The sequence below is a fragment of the Amblyomma americanum genome, chromosome 10, assembly GCF_052857255.1.
Source record: "Amblyomma americanum isolate KBUSLIRL-KWMA chromosome 10, ASM5285725v1, whole genome shotgun sequence".
In the NCBI taxonomy this organism is placed as follows: Eukaryota; Metazoa; Arthropoda; class Arachnida; order Ixodida; family Ixodidae; genus Amblyomma; species Amblyomma americanum.
Genome location: NC_135506.1, coordinates 36,023,999 through 36,045,032, shown reverse-complemented (window position 1 = coordinate 36,045,032; position 21,034 = coordinate 36,023,999). Strand labels below are relative to the sequence as shown.

Here is a 21,034-nt window from a genome sequence, read left to right as displayed (position 1 = left end):
TTTCACGGTATTTTACAATAAACACATCCCTTACCACCCCTATTTACCCTTACAAGAGAATGCAACTGTAGACTTACCGCGAGTTGTCAAGTTATTAAAAACAAGGAAACATTATAAACAAACTACACCACGTATGGTTTGAATAACGCGCTACACACTAACAAAACGACAACTGGAACGGAGGAGACAGGACAAGCGCGCAGGACGGTGAGAGGTGTCCGCATGTCGTTGGCAATGAGTCGGCCTTGCTTACACCACGTCAATAACTAACTTATAGTCTGTAACAACAGCAGTAATTTTCTCAATTCTGTGTTTGGCGCATGAGGCTCAGTTGCTTACGGCGCTCGGCTGCTAGCCCAAAAAAAGACGCGGGTTCGATCCCGGCCGCGGGGGTCGAATTTCGATGGAGTCGAAATTCCAGAGGCTCGTGTACTGTGCGATGTGCGATGTCGGTGCACGTTAAAGAGCCACAGGTGGTCGAAATTCCCGGAGCCCTTCACTACGGCGTCTCTCATGGCCTGAGTCGCTTTGGGACGTTAAACCCCCATAAACCAAACCAAACACACACGTGCACGCACACTTTAAGGGTTGATGCTGGTCAGACGCGTGGCCAAATTTGCGACACGGCGAGTAGCGCTTGTTTGTGTGTCTCTGCCTGTTATTGTCTTCGTAGCGTTGTTCTGTCTGTTTCCAGTCGTGGAACAGCTCGCCCAACATCTTCTACTAGCGTATCTCTTTGGCCTTTTATTTACACTTTATGACCCCTATAAAGTTCCGCATGCTCCACCGTAGACAATCCGCCTCTTTGTTAGCGAAATGCATTCTCCGCTCTGTTTCTACTCGGTAAACATGAACGCTGACCAAAGAAAAAGAAACAAAATGGCGCGGAATCCCGTACACGCAGCCCACGTGCCGCGCATCCGACCCTACGGGGCGCCGGGTCAGCACCGTCTTGGCAGCGCCACGACGCAGCCGACCACATCCGCCTGTGGCACCCCTGACCGCGTGACCGCGAGCAGGCGCGCGCCCGCCGATCGCGTCGCCATGGCAACGCGTACCCGTCAACACTGGCCGGGCTGCGTTCCTGGTCGCTGACGCCGCCGCCGCTAGCAGCAGCAGCAAGAAGCAGCAGCAGCAAGCAGCAGCAGTGGCCGCCCACACTGCCCCGCGTTGTGCATGAAGTCGTACAGCAGCCGCAGCCGGGATGTAGCGGCCATGAACCGGTACATGACGCTGGGTCCGCTGGGCGACGGGACCTACGGATCCGTGGTGCTCGGCCAGCGGTTGGACACTGGCGAGAAGGTGGCCATCAAACGGTGAGAGGTGTCGGCATATCGTTGGCAATGAGTCGGCGTTTGCGGCCTATAGCTCAGGCTTCGTGCGTGCTGGACTTGCCTACTGTCTCCTGGATCTGCGCCTCATTGAACATGACGTCGTCCCTCCGAACCTTCATTGGCACTGAGTCGGCGCTTGTGTCTGTACAGCTCAGGCTCCTTGCATGCTGAACGTGCCTGCCCACTATCTCCTAGAGCTGCACCCCATTGAACATGACGTCATCACTCCAACCCTTTATTCTTCCCTTTCATTTTTCTATTCCCTTACAAAAATGGTCTATAGGCCGTCTATAGACCTCTCATAGACTCTGTTGTCTTCCTATAGATATTTCTTTTTGTCTATTCATAGTCTATAGACTGTCTATGGACAGAAGTCTACTAAAAGTGTAAGGCCATAAATCTATAGATTGTCTCTAGACTGTCTATAGATTTGTATGGCCTACAGACTGTTGCCTAGGGTCTGTCCATAGAGACCTCTGTAGACTTTATAGACAGAAGTCTATGAACAGTCTACAGACTGCCTAAAGAAATTTTTGTAAGGGTTACTCCCGCTTTCGTTCTCTGAGCGTGAAGTAGAACCTCCTCTCCCTTCCCCAGGTTAAAGCTTACCCGCCCCCATGGCCTGCCCTTCGTAACGCATGAGCGACGCAGAAAAGGACTGTGCGTATAGGCAAACGAAAGCTCCAATAAGGAAGCTCCGCGGTTCTCTGCTTCCGTTACGAAGACGTCCGGGTTAGGAAGGCGCGGCCAGAGAGCGGCAAGCACGACAGTGGCGAAAAATAGCAGCGCGTTGACGTGCGGGAGGGGCGTACGATCGGTGTGCTTGCAGAGCAAAGACGCGGCAACTCACCGGGCGTACAAGTGCCGCCTTTCAGAGACGATGCTTTGTTCTTCAGAGTAGCCACATACACGTACGAAGCCACGCAGTGAAGCCCGCTGCTCCTGTCAAGATTTCACCCTCCTTTGTCTCACTATAGGCGCCGGCCGCTGGCGCGCCTTGTAAAAGCGAATTCGTTGCCGGTGTTAACTGAGCGGCAGCAGAGAGCTTGTGTAGTCCTTGTACATGACGGACGTCATTTTTTTTCGACGTGGGGGATAAGTCTTGCTGCTCATATTCACGTGATACGGCTATCGATTCCCGTTCCCTTTAAACTGGAGCACATGAGAGGTATTTTCGTCCGCCCACCAAAGTTGCCCGACGAGCTTCTCCCCTGAGCTTTGTAGCGTGGCGTAAGCTGTCGGAAGGGCTTCTTAAAAACGCTATTGTTGTCATTGTAATATATATTTATATACTTAAGCCGCAAGAGTGCTTCTTAGACAATAGGGCCCTCCTGAAGAGTTTGACCCCCTCGGGTTCTTCAAAGGAGAAATTGCTGTTGGTCTACGGCTGCGTTTTTATGGAGGAAGAACGCTAAGGCGCCCGTGTGCTGTGCGATGTCAGTGCACGTTAAAGATCCCCAGGTGGTCGAAATTATTCCGGAGCCCTCCACTACGGCACCTCTTCTTCCTTTCTTCTTTCACTCCCTCCTTTTTCCATTCCCTTACGGCGCGGTTCAGGTGTCCAACGATATGAGACAGATACTGCGCCATTTCCTTTTCCCCAAAACCAATTATTATTATTATTATTATGTTGGTCTACTAGTTGCATGCTTACGGACGAAGAAGGTTGTGGGGCGAGGGGCGCCAAAATTTGGTCACCCGAGCATTTTTTTTTTATTCCAACTAAACAGTTTAAAAACAGCTATCTCGTGCTCTGTAGCAGAAATGCAGAGCCACTGAGCCTTCGTGGCAGGGGAATTGCTGGCCTTTGATGTCCACTTTATGCACAGTACAATAGGGGTCGAAGTCCGGCCGTTGCAGTTTGCATTTCGATTGGGGCGAAATGTGAAAACGCCCACGTGCTGTACGACGTCAGTGAACGTTAGAGACCCACAAATGGTTTAAGATCCGGAGAACTCCACTACGCCGTGCCTTTTCTCTCTTCCTGCTATCAGCCCTCCGTAATTATTTTCCGCATGGCGTTTCGATATAGGCGAAACGCAAAAGGCGCCCCTGTGCTGGGCGATGTCAGTACACGTTAAAGATCCCCAGGTAGTCTAAAGTCTCTCCGGAGCCCTCCACTACCGCACCTCTTTCTCTCTTTCTTCTTTCGCTCCCTCCTTTATCCATTACGGCGCGGTTCAGGTGTCCGCCGATATGTGAGACAGATACTGCGCCATTTCCTTTCCTCAAAAACCAATTTTCACTTTGTGTATTTAAGGCATTCTCCGTGCGTCAGTTACAGCGCCTCTGATTTCATCATCACCACCTCCTGAACCCCAACGTTGCTCGATTGCTACGCCAGGGTCAAACGGGTCACACTGGTCTCCACATTAGACCTCAGTGGGCGAGCGCATCGGCTTAGGATAATCTGTGCTCTGAAAACGAAGAGAAAAACTCAACGGAGTGATTCACACTAGCAGCAAAAAGTAAAACACGATGATGAGCTACCAAGTTTTACATCCTGTTAAAGAGCACATCTTTAGCACTACGTGCTCGGTGTACAAGATTGTGTTCTAAATTAAAATGCGACATTTGCCTTTCGGCCCGTTGGCAGTAGTGGGAGCAATAGTAGAAAGCCAAGCGATATGTTGCCAGTTAATTACAGCGTCGCTACCATTTCCGTTTGGCCTGAACTCTTCAGCCAACGCGCACCGCAGGTGCAGGGTGAGTGTCGAAGCAATCGATGCGTTCGTGACATCCAGTAGAGCAGGTGATTGTCGTTTGCCTTGTTACCAAGATTTTCTCACGGAAGGCCTTATCTTTTTTAATTAATCTAGCGTCGACGTGTAAGCTGTGTGTTTGTCGTCGTGGATACGGACAGGTAGAAGAATCAAAAAGAAAATTAACTTGACAGGGAAGTGTACAGGGAAGCGTGGAAGATATGCGACCAGATGTTTTAGCTTAGTTTGCAAAGCAGCTTCAAAGACCACCTCTGGTCCCTCCCGTCATATCACTTTGATCCAGTCGCTCATCTTTTGCTGAAAAAAATGAAAATTGGTTTTGAGGAAAGGAAATGACGCAGTAACTGTCTCGCATATCTCGGTGGACACCCGAACCGCGCCTCGAGGGAAGGGATAAAGGAGGGAGTGAAAGAAGAAAGGAAGAAAGAGGTGCCGTAGTGGAGGGCTCCGAAATAACTTCGACCATCTGGGAATCTTTAACGTGCACTGACATCGCACAGCACACGGGCGCCTTTTGCGTTTCGCCTCCACCGAAACGCGGCCGCCACGGTCGGGTTCGAACCCGAGTACTTTATTCAAGCGGTTAATAATAATAATAATTGGTTTTGGGGGAAAGGAAATGGCGCAGTATCTGTCTCATACATCGTTGGACACCTGAACCGCGCCGTAAGGGAAGGGATAAAGGAGGGAGTGAAAGAAGAAAGGAAGAAGAGGTACCGTAGTGGAGGGCTCCGGAATAATTTCGACCACCTGGGGATCTTTAACGTGCACTGACATCGCACAGCACACGGGCGCCTTAGCGTTTTTCCTCCATAAAAACGCAGCCGCCGCAGTCGGGTTCAAGCGGTTCACCCCCGAGCCGCGATCTTAGCTCGGGTTGGTGGTGGTGACCATGGTGGTCACTTACAAAGGTTGCCGTACCTTGGGTTTCAGGACGCAGGTATCGTGTGCCACTAATGGGCCACAGAAGTCATTGGTGGTAGGCAAAGGAAGCGGTCCAGTTCTGGCTGGTGCGAGAAGCGTTAGATTGAAGGAAGTAGGAGGGCCCTTGGAGCCCTGCGGCAAGCTGAGTACGAATGTTTCGTGGCGGAGTAAGACCTGCATACCTACCGCGGAGGGTGTCCATGGGGCTGTTGAACATAGTATCGCGTTATTCGGTTATGTGTTTTGCGCTCTGCATGTGTACGCGCCATCTAGTGTGGAAAGTAGGAAAGGTTTCAACGGGAGGGAGCAGATATCTGTCCATTCGGACACCTCGTTGTGCGTACACATATTTCAGAATCGCGTTAAATCGTAGGCGCTCGTCTGCAGCTCTTCAAGGTACTTTTTTTATCTTGTACGGGCTTCGTTTCGCAGTTTGGCTACAATGGAGGTAATGTGCATGCGTCGTTGAGGCGCAGACGTACGTTGACGAACCATTATAGTAGGATCATGAGACGGTAGGAAGTACGTAAGAAAAATGAAATAACTCCTGAAACTTTGACCCTCCTCTGGAAGGAAGTGATAGCGAGAGTTATACCACATCATCTGAGGGTGTACACACCAGTGCCTACATGGATCGGGCCCACCTGCTGTGCCACATTAACACGGGGCACCCGTCGACAGCCCTGCCCTCCTGCAGAGCAACCTCATTGGCTGCCAGGTGTAAACGGATGCTTCTGTCACGACTACCACAGCGGCTATCTCCTGTCACTTCCTGTTCTTTTATAGACGGGAAGAAATAGAGTGGGTGAGGGAACAAACGCAAGTTAATGACATTCTACTCGAAGTGGAGAAGAAATAGGCATGGGTAGGCATGTAATGCGAAGGCAGATAACCGATCGTCGTTAAGGGAAACGGACTGGAGCTAAAGAAGGGGCAACCGGAGCCCTCCACTATGGCACCTCTTCTGTCACTCCCTCCTTTATCCCTTCCCTTGCGGCGCGGTTCAGGTGTCCGCCGATATATGAAACATATTGTGCCATTTCCTTTCCCCCAAAACTTATTATTATTATTATTATTATTATTATTATTATTATTATTATTATTATTATTATTATTATTATTATTATTATTATTATTGTTATTATTATTATTAAGCGTAGTAGAGGGCGGCATAAAGTTATGGGGGCGGGTACGATTAGGAAGTTTAAGGGAATAAGATGGCCGCAGCTGGCAAAGGACAGGGTTGATTTGGAGAGACATGGGAGAGGCCTTTGTCCTGCAGTGCTTGTAGTTAAGTTGATAGTAATGACGATGATGGTGACTACGCAGGTGGCTTAGTTTACGCACAATACTGCTGTCCCCCAGATAACCTTGTCAGTAAAACCACCCGTAAAGGTCTACCAGGGCGGCCTCGATTCTCTGACTTATTTCATGCGGCTGAATTCATGTACATGTAGTTTTCTTGACCGCGGCATACATATTCTGTAGGTGCAACCCAGATGTCTGGAAAGAGGTAGGAAGAGTAGTGCAAAAGAACATTGTGAGCTTAGCGGGTGCGACGTTATCGGTGTTGATGACACACACTCTTCGTCTGTTTGACTAAACCTTCAATTGACAGTCGTCGCTTTTACAGTCTTGCGTTCTAAGTGTCATCGTCGTTCTTTCCGTTCTATGAAGTTCAACCTCCACTAACTCGCTCAGTGTTTCGCTCTTTTAAGAGGTAGAATGCCGGCTACTCTTGCGTGCAGACCCGTACTTAAACACTGCTACAGAAGTGCAGTTTCTTTCAGTAAAGGTTGGCAGATCAACGTCTAGCGTTCCCTGTCTCTGTCCTCCGACTGACCCAGCAAAATAGCTCTAGAAAATACTAGGTCTATTCCCGCTAGTTACGAACTAACCCAACCGTCTTCGTAATAGACACGCACTTGTCCCCCTGTTACCAGGATGCTCAGGGGACAGATTATGCACGCAGTGCCACCGAGCAGCCGACACTGCCGCCACTGCTCGCGGCGGATTCCTCCTGGAACCGGAATCCCGTGGCACTGAGCCCGAAACGGCCTCTCAGTGTGTGTGCTTACACCCGTCGCGGGTTGCAAGCACGGCAGCATGGAACGGGTGGCGGCGGCTGGCGACCGCATGGACCGCGGAGTCGTCCTTGGCACGAGACGATGTCGTCAACGTCTCTCACGGGGCGCTCTCACCCCCACACCTCACCCCTCCGCCTTGCTACGTAAAACCCTCTCTCTCCGCACCCTTCTCTTCCCTCTATTGCACATTCCGCTCTCCTCTTTTTACGCCGGTGCCATGCTTCCTCCAACTCCACGGACGCGCCGCTTGGTGACGTCACGAGCGCTCGCGAGCGTCACGAGTTGTTGCCGCGGCTTGCGTGGATGGGGCGGCGCGTGTTACGTTTCACGTATACGGCTTTCCAAGTCCGCGCCACGGGGCGCCCGCTTTCCGGATGCGGGCTGGACGTATAGAATGCTTGTTTATTTCGTGTCATTTAAGAGGGATGACTCGGTACTTACGCCTCTTGTGTGCGGGTCCGGAAGCGGGGCGAAAGTGAAATGGTTGCCCGCGGGTTTCAAGTAAACTGCACACGCTGCGCGCGAAGCGTTCGATGGGCGACACGGATGGCATGAGTGAACGGGCGAGTTGCTTGTGATTCATAGGCAGCATACGGGGAAGCAACTCCATAAGCATGAGTTGCTGGTCCAATTGGTTATTCACGTTGTATGACAAAAAAAATCTGCGAAAACGAATACGCAGGAAGAAGAAGGCAACACACACACGCGCCGGACTTAAACTCATTTATTTCTTGCTCATCCTCGTACTTAAAGCCATTTTCTTGCGCTATCGCACATGTAACAAAAAAACAACACAACCAAGTTCGGTCGTCATTTCCAGCTCCGACTGCAGGCGACAGTGTGTGTTCGTGTGTGCGTGCATGTGCGTGTGCGTGTTCGTGTGCGTCTGTGTTATTTTTGTCCTACGCCTTCATTTTCGCAGTTTTTTTTTTTATAGAGCAAGAAACTCCGTGAGCGCAGGTTGTAATTTATTCGAACAGCCCAGGCTTTTTCTTTTTCTGCGAATTACCTTTGAAGACAGTAGTACAGAAATGCGGGCGAGTTGGTGAGGATCCATTGCTACAAGAAAACACTTCGTGAAGGACGCGAACCAGCAGAAAGAGCGCAAGACAGGCCCAGCAACTGCGTTTTGCTAGTTAGCGTAACAGGGTTGCTAGTCAGTGCACGTTCTGGGCTCTTTCTGGTGATTTGCGACATATTTGCGCTCTTTTCCTGTGGCACATGGTATTTCAGCCCGACGCATAAATTAAATAATACAGTTTCCTTTTATTCTATTATTTTTCATTTTCCAAAATAAATCCTAAATTTATAATCAGCGCTCACCATCACCCGTCGCGGTGGCTCAGTGGTTAGGGCGCTCGACTACTGATCCGGAGTTCCCGGGTTCGAACCCGACCGCGGCGGCTGCGTTTTTATGGAGGAAAAACGCTAAGGCGCCCGTGTGCTGTGCGATGTCAGTGCACGTTAAAGATCCCCAGGTGGTCGAAATTATTCCGGAGCCCTCCACTACGGCGCCTATTACTTCCTTTCTTCTTTCACTCCCTCCTTTATCCCTTCCCATACGGCGCGGTTCAGGTGTCCAACGATATATGAGACAGATACTGCGCCATTTCCTTTCCCCAAAAACCAATTATTATTGTTATCACCGTCGTTTTTGCTATCGCACATGTTTTGTAGGACTTCTTTCTAACAAGCCCGGGACTCCGTTAGTGTAAACAAAAAGATATTCAGCAAGTCAACAAAATGCGCCAAAATAGGGAGTCGAAGACAACGTCCGCACCGAGGATTTTTTTAAGAAAACCTCCCAACCCTGACGTGAGACCCATCAGAGTGCTTAAATAACGTAGCGGTAAACTTCTTTTCCTTGCCGAAAAGAGAGGCCAACAACAACGTTTTTCTTGGCACTCACCACCAAACCATGGCCAATCCCTCCGCGTGGTTATCTTCCATGCTTACTGAGATTAACAACTACAACAACAACGGGAAATGCCGAGACAGGCAATGCAAACAAACAATGACATTACATCAGACGCCCTTCAGTGCCTACTAAAAACATCTTCATGCTTCTACCTGTGGTTCTCGCTAAGGAGTCATGTGTGGACAATTTTGCCCAACACAGTCAAGCATGATATAGCGCCACCCAAATCAACGGGTTATGCAAGCGCACAAAAACACAACAGAAGAAAAATGCGAGGAGAATGTGCGTCTGTGGCGAGACTCTATCGCTGTAAAAATCTTACACGTTGCGCCCTTGTGTGAAGATAAAAAGTGGCCGCGATTTTAAACATTAATGAAAGATAGCCATTACTTTTTTTCTTTAGTTGCTTGCCCCGACACATTCGTGCAGCTTTCTCTATTCCGACACTGTACACTCGACGAATTTTTTGTGGTGAAACAGTTCCCTGAAAAAAAGAATTCCTGGCAGCCTCGCCTCAAGAAAATTGTACATTTTATATCAGACAGTTTTTAGCGCGCTGTGCCGAATGAACTGATTTAATCACTTCAGTGCCTCGCATACTAATCCCGCTTTTTCCATGCAGCCTCGCGCCGCTACAGGCCGTGAACAGCTTACCACCAAGTCGAGACGAGTTTATGACCACCTTTCGGAGTCGCATAAATTTGAGCAGGCGTAGCAGACATATATCAGCATCGGGAGCTCCGTGCGGAATAGAAGCAAGCTTGTAGCTAGGCGCGTCTGTGACCGCAACCGTGTCGCCTTCGTTTTGCTGGGAATAAGCCGGCACTATACACTTCTCGCGACCAGATCGCTTCAGAACCTGCTTCCATTGAGGGAAACAAGGCTCATCACTATGTGGCTGCGATCACTGTGGCCACATCACCGCAATTCTTCATGTATAGTCTCCATTTCATTCTATACTTTTTTTCACTTAGAACATTCCAGGAGCTCTGCCGTTATTCCGGGCAGATACTTTATGCCAAGAGGCACACTTTCGCAATAATAAAAAAAAGGGACCAAGAAGCGGGTGCGACTGTCACGCGCTAAAGGTCTTCTTCCTCCTCAAGGCATCTACTAAGCTTATCGGGTCTCGCCCATTCCAAAGTTGGCTGGGCGCCACACGGCACATACACGCGCGCGCATTGCCTCATTACCATTGTTATCGTGATTGATCGCGGTTGCGCATATATTGTCTCGAACGCTGCGGATGCCCCGTGCAAAGCCGAGCCGCCCGTTTCGACGTGTTGAAGGAAAAAGGCGATGAAAAAGCGAGATCCATACCACACTGTGCAGCGGGTTCCATTAGCAATGCGTCACCCCGTATATAGCTCTGTTTTTCTTCATCTTTCTCTCTTTCTTTCGTTCGCTCTCGTTGTGGACTTAATAGCTCCGCGTGAAAGTGTCCGCCTTGCCTTTCGTGTATAACCGAGCGAGGACGTGGTGGATATGGCAGCGCATATATATAAAAGCAACCCAAGCTCGTGTCTACGCGTGTTTTCAAGGATCCAGATTCGACTCGCTTAATTTGTAAAAAACAACGGATGTCCTTTTAACGACGAGATTTGAAAACAACCGTCACCGCTCGCGCGACGGTCAGGTGATTGGCATGGGAAAGCGGATGCCGGATGCAGACCCCCCCTCCCCACTTTTTTTTTTTTGCCGGCACGCCAGGTTACGAACGAAGGAGATTGTATGCACGCTTGCATTCTCACGCTGTGTTTGCTGTATTTACCGTTCTTTAGAGCGAAGGCATTCAAAGATATCCGGCAGTTTAAAGCGCGCCCCTCTAAAGCTTAATCGCCCGGTGCTGACCAACTCCATGGCCATATAGTCTTTTCCCGGAGCCGACGTCGATATGTAGTCGTCCAGCGGTTCGCTATCTCCATGTAAGCGAGGACAGGCCACTTGCAGTATACTTAAAAAAGTCGCATGCAGCCTTGCCGCAGATTCTAGGGACAGATGTATGCGTACGCACTTAATATGCAACGATAAGATGCACCAGGAAACCGGCCGACGATAAATAAGCACACAGCTTTCACTGGCCAATGCATGCCATGCCTTCGTTGGAATGTACTATACAGTACACGCATACTGCGTCATGCTGCGTGCTAGTTTCCGCGCAGAAACAAACCACCTGCTCGTATACGGTCCCTCGTTGTCCTTTTTTGTTGTTGTCAGTCCGTGCAACGACGCAACTCAACATAAATTCCGACGGGGGCCTCTGGCGCGTCTAACCTGTAGCGGGGGTAAAACGCTTTCGTCTTCGCAATCGCATGTATATCAAGACCCGCCGCTTGTCCAACTGCGGACGTTACCCAACTTGCGGCGCGAAAGGCGGTCAACGCCTCTCGCACATGCCTGCCTGCCTGGACTGTTGATTGATTTCGTCCGGCGCGCGATTCCGCTGTTTCTTCGCCCCCTCTTCCGCCCAGGCGGTTACCACCCCCCCCCCCCCCCGCTCTTTCGGTCAGTGCACTGTGTAGTATACAGTACCTTGCGACGGCCGGTCGTCATTGCTGCCAGGTGCCGGCATAATGAAGCTGCTGTCCGTGGATGGACAAATTGCGCTGCTTCGCACGCGAGGGATCGTCGCTCTTTTAATGACGGTGGGAGAAGCGCAAGGAGTCCGGAAGTCGGCGCCGATGAATATTCACGCCGAGCGCGCGTACGCGAGTACGCGTAGACGAGGACTATAATGGCGTTGGAGGAGTAAGGATACACCGTGGGTCGCGTATGGGCGGACGCTGGGAATTCTTGGTGGAGGAGGGCGAGGCAGAAAAGTAAATACCGCGTTAACGCAGATATAAGCTCCTCCTCACCTCTTTCTCACGTATTAGAGCGATGCCTTCGTAAGAGACATTCCTCGGAGGAATAAAATTGTAGGGGACACTTAACCTCCGCCTTAAGGAGGTATGACGCGATAGTTTAATGGACTCTCTACTTAACATTCATAGATCATTAAGAGCTTCGTACCGCTCCTGGCGCAGTGGTGCAGCGGTTAAGCGATGCGCCACTGCCCTGCGATGGCAGGTGCTGCCACCGGCGGGACTTGTGAGAGTCCCACGTTGCTCTTGCCGAGCAACCTCTAGCGACCAATCATTTATTCAACTGCCACCTGCCACGGTCCGCAGTTTGCTCACAATCCGGTGGGCAGGTTGTGATGACGTCACGAGGTCGAGTGATCTATGTGGCCCACCAGCCTCCTAGGTTGCTTCTCGAGACGTTTCGCGGATTTTTCGCGCACGGTCAACGACGGTGACGCCAACGCCGGATTTTCCGCGACACAAGCTCCTCAACGTCGTCGCGTTAAAGCGACATCGCGATCGTAGGGTGTGATAACCGAACACCGTCGCCTCCATGTGTTGGCCCATGACAGACGTTACCTTCGGTGGAACAGGAATTGCGCGCTCTTGAAATGTGTCCTGTGTAGCGACGAGCCATGAACGTCCTGGTTCTGAGTCTAACGTTCTTCCGGGTGACTGTATTTTTGGCCCTCTCTCTATCTCTCTCTTAGGTTTCATTTAATTCGCAGCGTCAGATCGTCGTTCACGTGAAATGACGTCATACAAATAAAGGAAGGTCACATGATCCCTTGTAACCCGCCGCATGACTGATGTGTCTCATTAAGGCTTGCAACCGAACCCGCGAACGCACCCTCTTACACATTCCCCTTATAGATGTACAGAGTCGATCGCGCTTGCCTAGAGTGCTCGAACGGTGCCGTCCGGTGGAAATAAAGCGGAATTCTATATGTATTGACTTTCACCGATAATACTTGCGCTGTAGAACGGCCTATAAAAGACATGTGAATCGCACAGGCACCAGCGCCTTTCCCCTAGCAAAGCAGCTGCGATAATATTTAACTTAATTTCCTCCGCAGCACTCGGCTTGGGCGCTCTGGACCAGTGTAATCGACTCTGTACACAACACGCTCCCATTCCTGTCACGTTCCGCGAAGGTTTTTCGGCTTCTTTATTTCGATCGCAATATCAGAAGATAGCAGATGTTTACAAATTGCGAGGCGCTTGTATCGGAGACAGTGCGGTAGTAACGAAGCCTGTTTTTTTTTTCTCTCTCTCTCTACCCACTGGCGCAGGATGAAGAAGAAGTACTACTCCTGGGAAGAGTGCATGAACTTACGAGAAGTTAAGGTAAGCCCGGTCGTCGACGTGTATACATGATCCGCAGTACCTCGTGCGAGAGCCGTCGGGCTCCTGCTCGGGGGCTCGCCTCATCCGAAGGACGTTTCGTCGCCACTGGTTTGATGACCGGCGATGGCGTCCTCATTCCAACGTGGTCGAACAGTCGAGAAAACCCGCGCGCGCGCGATGCACCGGGATTTCCTCGCGCGCTTAGAACGGCGGCGGTTATGGTGCGAGTTATTGCCAAACGCTGCAATGTGGACTGCAGCCGCATCGAAGCGCGGACATCGACCCGTAACGAGGCCCCTGTCCATAATCTTTGGCCATGGAGCTCCTGAAGCAGCAAGGACGACAAGACGACGCAAACAGGACAAGACCAGAGTTGCCTATACCGGCTGGGCTTGACGAAGACATCGCCAGTCGTCGATCTCATGGGGAGTCGGGGTATTGAAATGCGTGTTTTCTCTTACAGCGACGTAGCTTCGCCTGTATAAGAAAAGTTCTCCGCGGGAGATGCCATCGTTGTCGTGACGGGCCATAGCGGAAAAGTTGCCTCGTTCACCGGTCCGCCACAGAGAATGTTATTCACGCCCGCGCTGTGAGTCGTTGTCTTGGAGGACTCCTGCGGTTAAGCAGTTCATGTCTTGTCGGTTGGATTTCCGTGTTTCTTGTTCGCTTAACTTTACCATCTTTAAAAACTTGATGAGAACACACCAACGAGCGTTACTGATATCCTAGGTGAGATCAAAGAGAGGAAATGAGCATGGTCATGAAGAAATATAAGCATGGTTCCTTAGGGTAACGAAGCGGAATCCAAAGGAAGGCGATCGAGCGGAGGAGGGTGCGACAAGTTAGAGGAGTACACTGGCAAGTTTGGCGAAGATACGGTGGCCACAGCTGAAGCAGGACTGGGTTGGTCCAGTGTTTAGGGTAATCCCCCTAGTGCCGGAGAGCAGATCCGTAATAAGGGAGTACTCCCTCATTAGCATCCACCCAACTGCAGCCATAAGGCTACAAAGGAAAGCTGTACAGCTTCCACGGAAACTTCGTAGTGAATAAAAGTCCGTCCTGGTCGAGATTCGAACCCGAGACCACCACCCCTGCGGGGCAGTTTCTTTACCAACTGAGCTAGTCTGTACGAGTTATAGCAATGGTACGGCAAGAGCAGATTGATTAATAACTCGAAGTGGGAACGGTGTTGTCCCAATGTTCAATGGTATCCCAAAATGAGGAGTAGATTTGTAATGAGGGAGTAATTACTCATTATCATCCACCAGAGCGCATCCACACGGGTATACAAAGGGAAAGACTGGGTTAATCAACAACTCGAAGTGGGAACGGTGTTGTCCCAATGTTCAATGGTATCCCAAAATGAGGAGTAGATTTGTAATGAGGGAGTAATTACTCATTATCATCCACCAGAGCGCATCCACACGGGTATACAAAGGGAAAGACTGGGTTAATCAACAACCCGAAGCGGGAACGGTGTTGGCCCATTGCTTAGGGGAATCCCCCAATGGTGAGTACATTTGTACTAAGGGAGTAATTACTCATTATCACCCACCAGAGCGCATCCACACGGCTATACAAAGGGGAAGACAGGGTTAATCAACAACCCGAAGTGGGAACGGTGTTGGCCCATTGCTTAGGGCAATCCCCCAATGGTGAGTAGATTTGTACTAAGGGAGTACTTACTCATTATCACTCACCAGAGCGCAGCCACACGGCTATACAAAGGGAAAGACAGGGTTAACAACCCGAAGTGGGAACGGTGGTGGCCCATTGCTTAGGGGAATCCGCCAATTGTAAGTAGATTTGTAATAAGGGAGTAATTACTCATTATCACCCACCAGAACGCAGCCATACGGCTACAAATGGAAAGACAGGGTTAAGTGCAGAGCAGTAGGAGTGGGCTTCTCCCCGTAGTGGAAGTAATCGGGCGGACAATAACGACGATGATGTGAACACAGCCCTAATACTATTGTCGGGCTGTACGTGCGACTAGCAGGCGAGGTCGTGAGAAGTAGTTCACGGGCATCAAGAAAAGTGTTCCCACTTCGTCGCCTATGACGTCACGCCCGCCAGCACCATCCCGCCACACTGCTCTAAGCGCCGCTATCGGTGAGCAGGATCGTTCCGTCGCCACCTCCTTCGAAGACAAAACCGTTTTAACGGACTGTGCGTGATCGGGGCAGAAATGAACTGGCACTGCACGCACCGACGTGCAGGCGCGCAACAATGTGAGCAGCAGCGTAATTGTAGCGCGGCGTTCAAAAATGGCAGATAAAGAAAAAAAAACTAATCTTTCACACTTTTGCTTATACTTAGCACAGGTCCGCATGGGAAAGGAAAGTGGTCCAGCCTGGCGTACACATGCCGTCGGTACTTGCCTTGCACGTTCAAAGGAGGCCGGTGATTGCCGAGCTAAACGCGGTGACTGGGCAAGTCATCGCTCTAAAGACGAATACGTCTAAATGGGAGTAAAAAGGGAGTGAGCTGTCATCTAGCGTACTCCCTTTTAGGGTCAGTGTGTGCTGCCCAAGCTCCGGGGTATATTTTCATCACTAAATATATATTCTGGGCAACAGAGCTATATTCCCACTGCAAAGCGTAGTAACTTAACGCAGTCAGCAATAAGAGGAGGCTTTTAAACGCGGAACCTGTGGCCCTGAGGTTACCAAATAGAGGAGGCTGAAACCTCGGTTAAAACCGTCCTAACTGCTAGAGCTTTGCATGTTTCGAGAAGGGAATTTGTTTGCGGTGCAAACTGTAAGCATTCCGTATTTTTAAAGATGGAAATCTACACCAAGGCTAGGGCAGCATACGCCGGCCCAGGGGACAGATTACTCGCTTTTTACTAAATGTTTACGCTTTAGAGTGATGCATGCTCAAGGAAGGCAGCGATAACTTTGACTACCCTGTCAAAGTGGCTTGGTCTTGCGCACCTTTTACCAACACACGAACAGCAATAGGCCGCTCCTAATGGGCGCTGCGACGCTCCGTGCGGCAGTCCGAAGGTAGCTTTAAAACGTGCAGGAATTAAGCCCGATTTTACAGCCGTACGTGCTGCGGACCTAGCTTCGTTTAGTTTCGAACTGGCCAGGCAGGTACGTTTGCCAAGCGGCCCTCCAGAGTGCACGTCGTGCCAGATGTGCCATATTGGAGGTTGAAACGAGCAGCTGCCGATTTTATATGCAGACAACTTTGTTAAGGCCGTTTCATGCTAATGCGAAGCACTTAAGTACCGGAGCTCGGATTTCCCGTCAAGAAGCGCCAGATATAAAGCTAAATCAAACATCGATCTTGCATTAAAGCAAGCAAGCTACATCACACCATTACGGAAGGTTTTTGCAATTTTCTGCTAGGTTTATCCTATGTGCCTCAGCATTTGTGCAGATTTAAGCACTTTTGTATGTCTATAAATGGACCTAATTATTTGCTCTTCTTAATTGTGATATATATATATATATATACCAAAAGTGATTTCTGGCAGCTGATTTGGTCAATATAATATAAGATCACCAAAAATTGAAGAAACATAACAGGATTTAATTCACGACGTTTCGGCTGGAGGACCAGCCTTTTTCGAGTATATATATATATATATATATATATATATATATATATATATATATATATATATATATATATATATATATATATATATATATATATATATTTCTTTTATCCTCATCAACATGGCTTCAGGAAATCATTTTCATGCGAAACCCAGCTGGCAGAGTTCACCCAAGACATCCTTAAGGCCATAGACGATAACCTCCAAATAGATGCAATCTTCTTAGACTTCTCGAAGGCATTTGATCGCGTACCTCACAACCATCTGCTTGCGAAACTTTCGTTCCTGGGAATTCCTGCTAATCTGATATGCTGGCTCGAACATTTTCTAAAAGGACGCTCGCAGTTCACATCCGCCAATAACATCCAGTCACCCTTAACAGATGTAACATCTGGTGTCCCTCAAGGGGCCGGGTTATCACCATTACTCTTCTTAATATACATCAACGACCTGCCCTCTAATATTCAATGCAAATTGCGACTCTTTGCGGACGATTGTGTCATCTATAATGCAATAAGTAACCCAACCGATAACCTCACTTTGCAACTGGACCTTGACGTTATTGCATCATGGTGTGAAAAGTGGCAGATGCCTTTAAATCTTACTAAGTGCAAATCGTTGTCCTTCACTCACAAACACACTTTGACGAATCACACTTACAGCATTTCATCAGTCCCTATAACCGTTGCAAAATCTTACAAATATCTAGGTGTACATCTCACACCAACACTTTCTTGGGTCACCCACATTAGAACCATTTGCTCCGACACTTCACGCACACTTGGCTACCTGAGAAGGAATCTGAAATCTGCATCCCCTAACATAAAACAACTCGCGTATGAAACATTTGTGCGGCCAAAATTAGAGTATGCATCATCCATCTGGCACCCATGGCAATCGTATCTCACCATCGAATTGGAATCAATTCAAAATCGTGCAGCTCGGTTCATCACTTCATGTTACTCAAGAGAAGCCAGTGTCACCGCCCTCAAGCAGTCCCTCCGTCTCTCAACACTGGAATCACGCCGCGTCGTTTCCCGCCTATGCTTACTTCATACATTTTATCATAACACAAGATCACGGCACGCTCTATTAACCGCCCCACTACGAACGTCCTCCCGGCTTAGTCACGGTAACCCGATAGCACGCATCAGTGGCCACACGTCAGCTTACAACAACTCATTTTTCCCCAACGCAATAGCACTATGGAATTCACTGCCTAACGACATCGCTGCATGCACTGATCACAAAACATTCCGCGAGAAAATAAAAATTCACCTCACATAAATCTTGATCACTTCTGCGCTCTTTTGTAGCGAGTATTGCTTGACATATCTTTGTTAAATGATGTATCACTTGCTGGAAAACCCTGATATGACTACAACCCCTTTTATGTTTGTTTGTATGTTTGTTCTTTTTATTGTTATGCATGTTCCCATCATCGCCGTTGGAAACCAATATGCCCCCCCTTATGTAATGCCTTCGGGCCTTTAAGGGATCAATAAATGAAATGGAATGAAATGAAATATATATATATATATATATATATATATATATATATATATATATATATATATATATATATATATATATATATATATATATATATATATATATATATATATATATATATATATATATATATATATATATATATATACTTATGAAGGGAGCCAACAATCATCGAAACCAAGCTGCATAGGGGAATGTTTTTTTTTTTTAATGTGTAGTGCTGATCAGTGAGATAATAATACATCGATTAATCTATCGCTTAAAGAAAATTACTTATAAAGCAGCAGAAAAAATAACCATGCCGCCTGTGGGATCCGAACCCACGACCTCCGAATATCGCGTCCGGTGCTCTTCCCAACTGAGCTACGGTCGCGCGACGGCTGTCCAATCTGCTGCTCTCGTGGGTATTTATGTTTATTGGGTGTAAGCGAACCTTGAGAGTGTTCACCAGCGCCACCCTCGTCCATATATATATATATATATATATATATATATATATATATATATATATATATATATATATATATATATTATACACATGGGTTAGTGAGGACTGACTGTTCGAAGCTGAGAACGTTTCTCCCGCACATTCGTTGTCTGAGCATCAACGTGATGAGCTTAGCCTCCTCCGCGTTCAAGTTTCACTGAAGCCCAAAAGTCTCACGCTGGCTGTACCCACGCAGAGCTCACGAACAACACCACAGCGGGCGGTGTCATTGTGCAGGTATTCCCTCTTCTTTCTGTTCTCCAGCTCTTATTCTCCCCGCCTGCTGCGCGAACACAGCGCGCCGCTGTCTGAGAAGTCGGAGTATACACAAGAGCGGGCATTCTTTTAAGGCCTCCCGCGACTTTAGCGTTCCCTCGTGTGGTGCCTACTCCTGCTCCCATAGCTCACTTCGCTGAATTCCTTTCCCTGCGCGTTACTCAATGATTTTCCGAACGCTGCCTGCTTTTCGTGCCTACTTTTCGTCCTGATTCTATATGGCCCCTTATAAAAATGGTCTATAGACAGTCTATAGACTTTTTAGCCTGTATTGCCTTCCTATAGATATTTCTTTTTGTCTACTCATAGTCTATAGACAAAAGTCTACAAAAAGTGCATGGCCGTAAATCTATATAGATTGTCTGTAGTCTGTCTATAGGATTTGTATTACCTATAGACTGTTCTTGTCTATTAAAGTCTATAGACTTTATAGGTAGAAGTTTATGGACAGTCTATAGACTGTCTAATTTTTTTTTGTAAGGGGCATCCACGTGGGAAAAGGGAACGGCATTCAGATAGGATGCAAACTCGTCCACTGACTGGTTCCTTATTTACTGTTTAGTTTCTTTATTTTTCTATGCAGAAGTTGTAAATGAGTCGAAGCGAAGAGTCGTAAATGTCAAAGGAGGAAAGAGAGAATTGCTTCTTTCTTTCTATTTTTTTTAATTCTCGCGCGCAGACTGTAAGAATTACGGCACTGGCTCGTAGCAGATCGTAATTTTCGCACTTGGCACGCAATTAACCGCAATAACAAAAAGATGGGAAAAAAAAGACACTTGCCGGCCTTTGCGGTTTGGTATTTGCTACCCTGCTCTTCGGTTCGCTTTTTTTTCTTCGTAATTCCCATGTAACGACAGCTATAGCTTTCGCTTAGGCTTACCGGGATCGAACGAACAATCCGTATGCAGAAAAAGCAACGACTGTCAGCAACAATTTTATCCTCGTTGATAAAATTTACGGCGCGGAGCTTTCTTAGTATATAAGGTGTGTCAAGATCGCGGCTGAAAAAGGAGGAAACAACAGTCGCTTTATTTTTTGCTTGAATCTCCGGAATACTGGTGGCTCGTTTGCATGCTGCTAACGGTCCTTGCCGTCTGTATACCTTTTTTGTTAACGATTTATTTTTCTTCTTTGCACGAGCACTTCGCCAGCGAATGCGTGAGAGCGGTAATATTTACGGTCCCTGTCGCATAAAAGCTTAACTCGGCGTATCTTGGCGACGTAAGGAAGAGAGAAGAGGCCAGCGAAGCAGCGTTATATGATGCCAAGTAACGCGCTTAAGGTGGCTCAACAAACTTCAGTCATTTCAGGGAATACCTTGCGCAGACAAGACGGGAGGGACAAAGGCGAGTAGAGACACTGACGACCGCATTTGGAGACATGCTCATCAGGCTGTAATGGAACTGATTGATGGCTGCACTCTAAACAAAAAGGAGTAAAAATGGAGAAAGCTGTCCTGTAGCGCACTGCCTTTGACAAAAAGGAGTGCGCTAAACCCTTACGAAAATTTCATTAGGCAGGTTATACTCTCTATAGCCCTAGAGAACCCTGTAGGCAATACAAATACTGTATACAGTCTAAGACAATCTACAGATTTATGGCCGTACACTTTCAACAGACTTGTCTATAGACAATCTGTAGGCTATGACTAGACAAAAGAAATATCTATAGGAAGGCAATAGAGTCTGTAAGAAGTCTATAGACTATCTATAGACCATTTCTTTAAGGGAACGGAAGGGAAGCTGTCCTCTATATACATATAGAGGACATATATAATAGGGGATATAAAGTGATTAAAACGTGTACTGCCTTTTATGAAAAGGGAGTGCGTTACAGGACAGTTCACTTCCTTTTTTTACTCTCATAATGGCGTGTTCCAGTGTACCTCGCCGAAAAAGGTGGTCCTGCCTCAGGGAGCCGACTGTCACTGCTACTTAACGACTGTGAATTTGCATACCTGCAGGCTATGTTTCGAAAAGTTTTCACGCGTGGGCTAGGAAATGGGTTGAAAACCT

At 48.3% G+C, this 21,034-nt stretch overlaps 1 protein-coding gene across 2 annotated transcripts in view; it reads left to right on the top strand.

The window, feature by feature from the left end:
• Positions 1-1,130: 1,130 nt before the first annotated feature.
• Positions 1,131-21,034, top strand: part of LOC144108029 (serine/threonine-protein kinase ICK) — a 40,546-nt gene continuing 20,642 nt past the window's right edge. For both annotated transcript variants that reach the window (XM_077641305.1, XM_077641306.1), the window contains exons 1-2: positions 1,131-1,316; positions 13,122-13,176. In XM_077641305.1, coding sequence (XP_077497431.1) covers positions 1,177-1,316; positions 13,122-13,176 — 195 coding nt within the window. In that variant the 5' untranslated portion in view covers positions 1,131-1,176. The remainder of the gene's footprint in view (positions 1,317-13,121; positions 13,177-21,034) is intronic.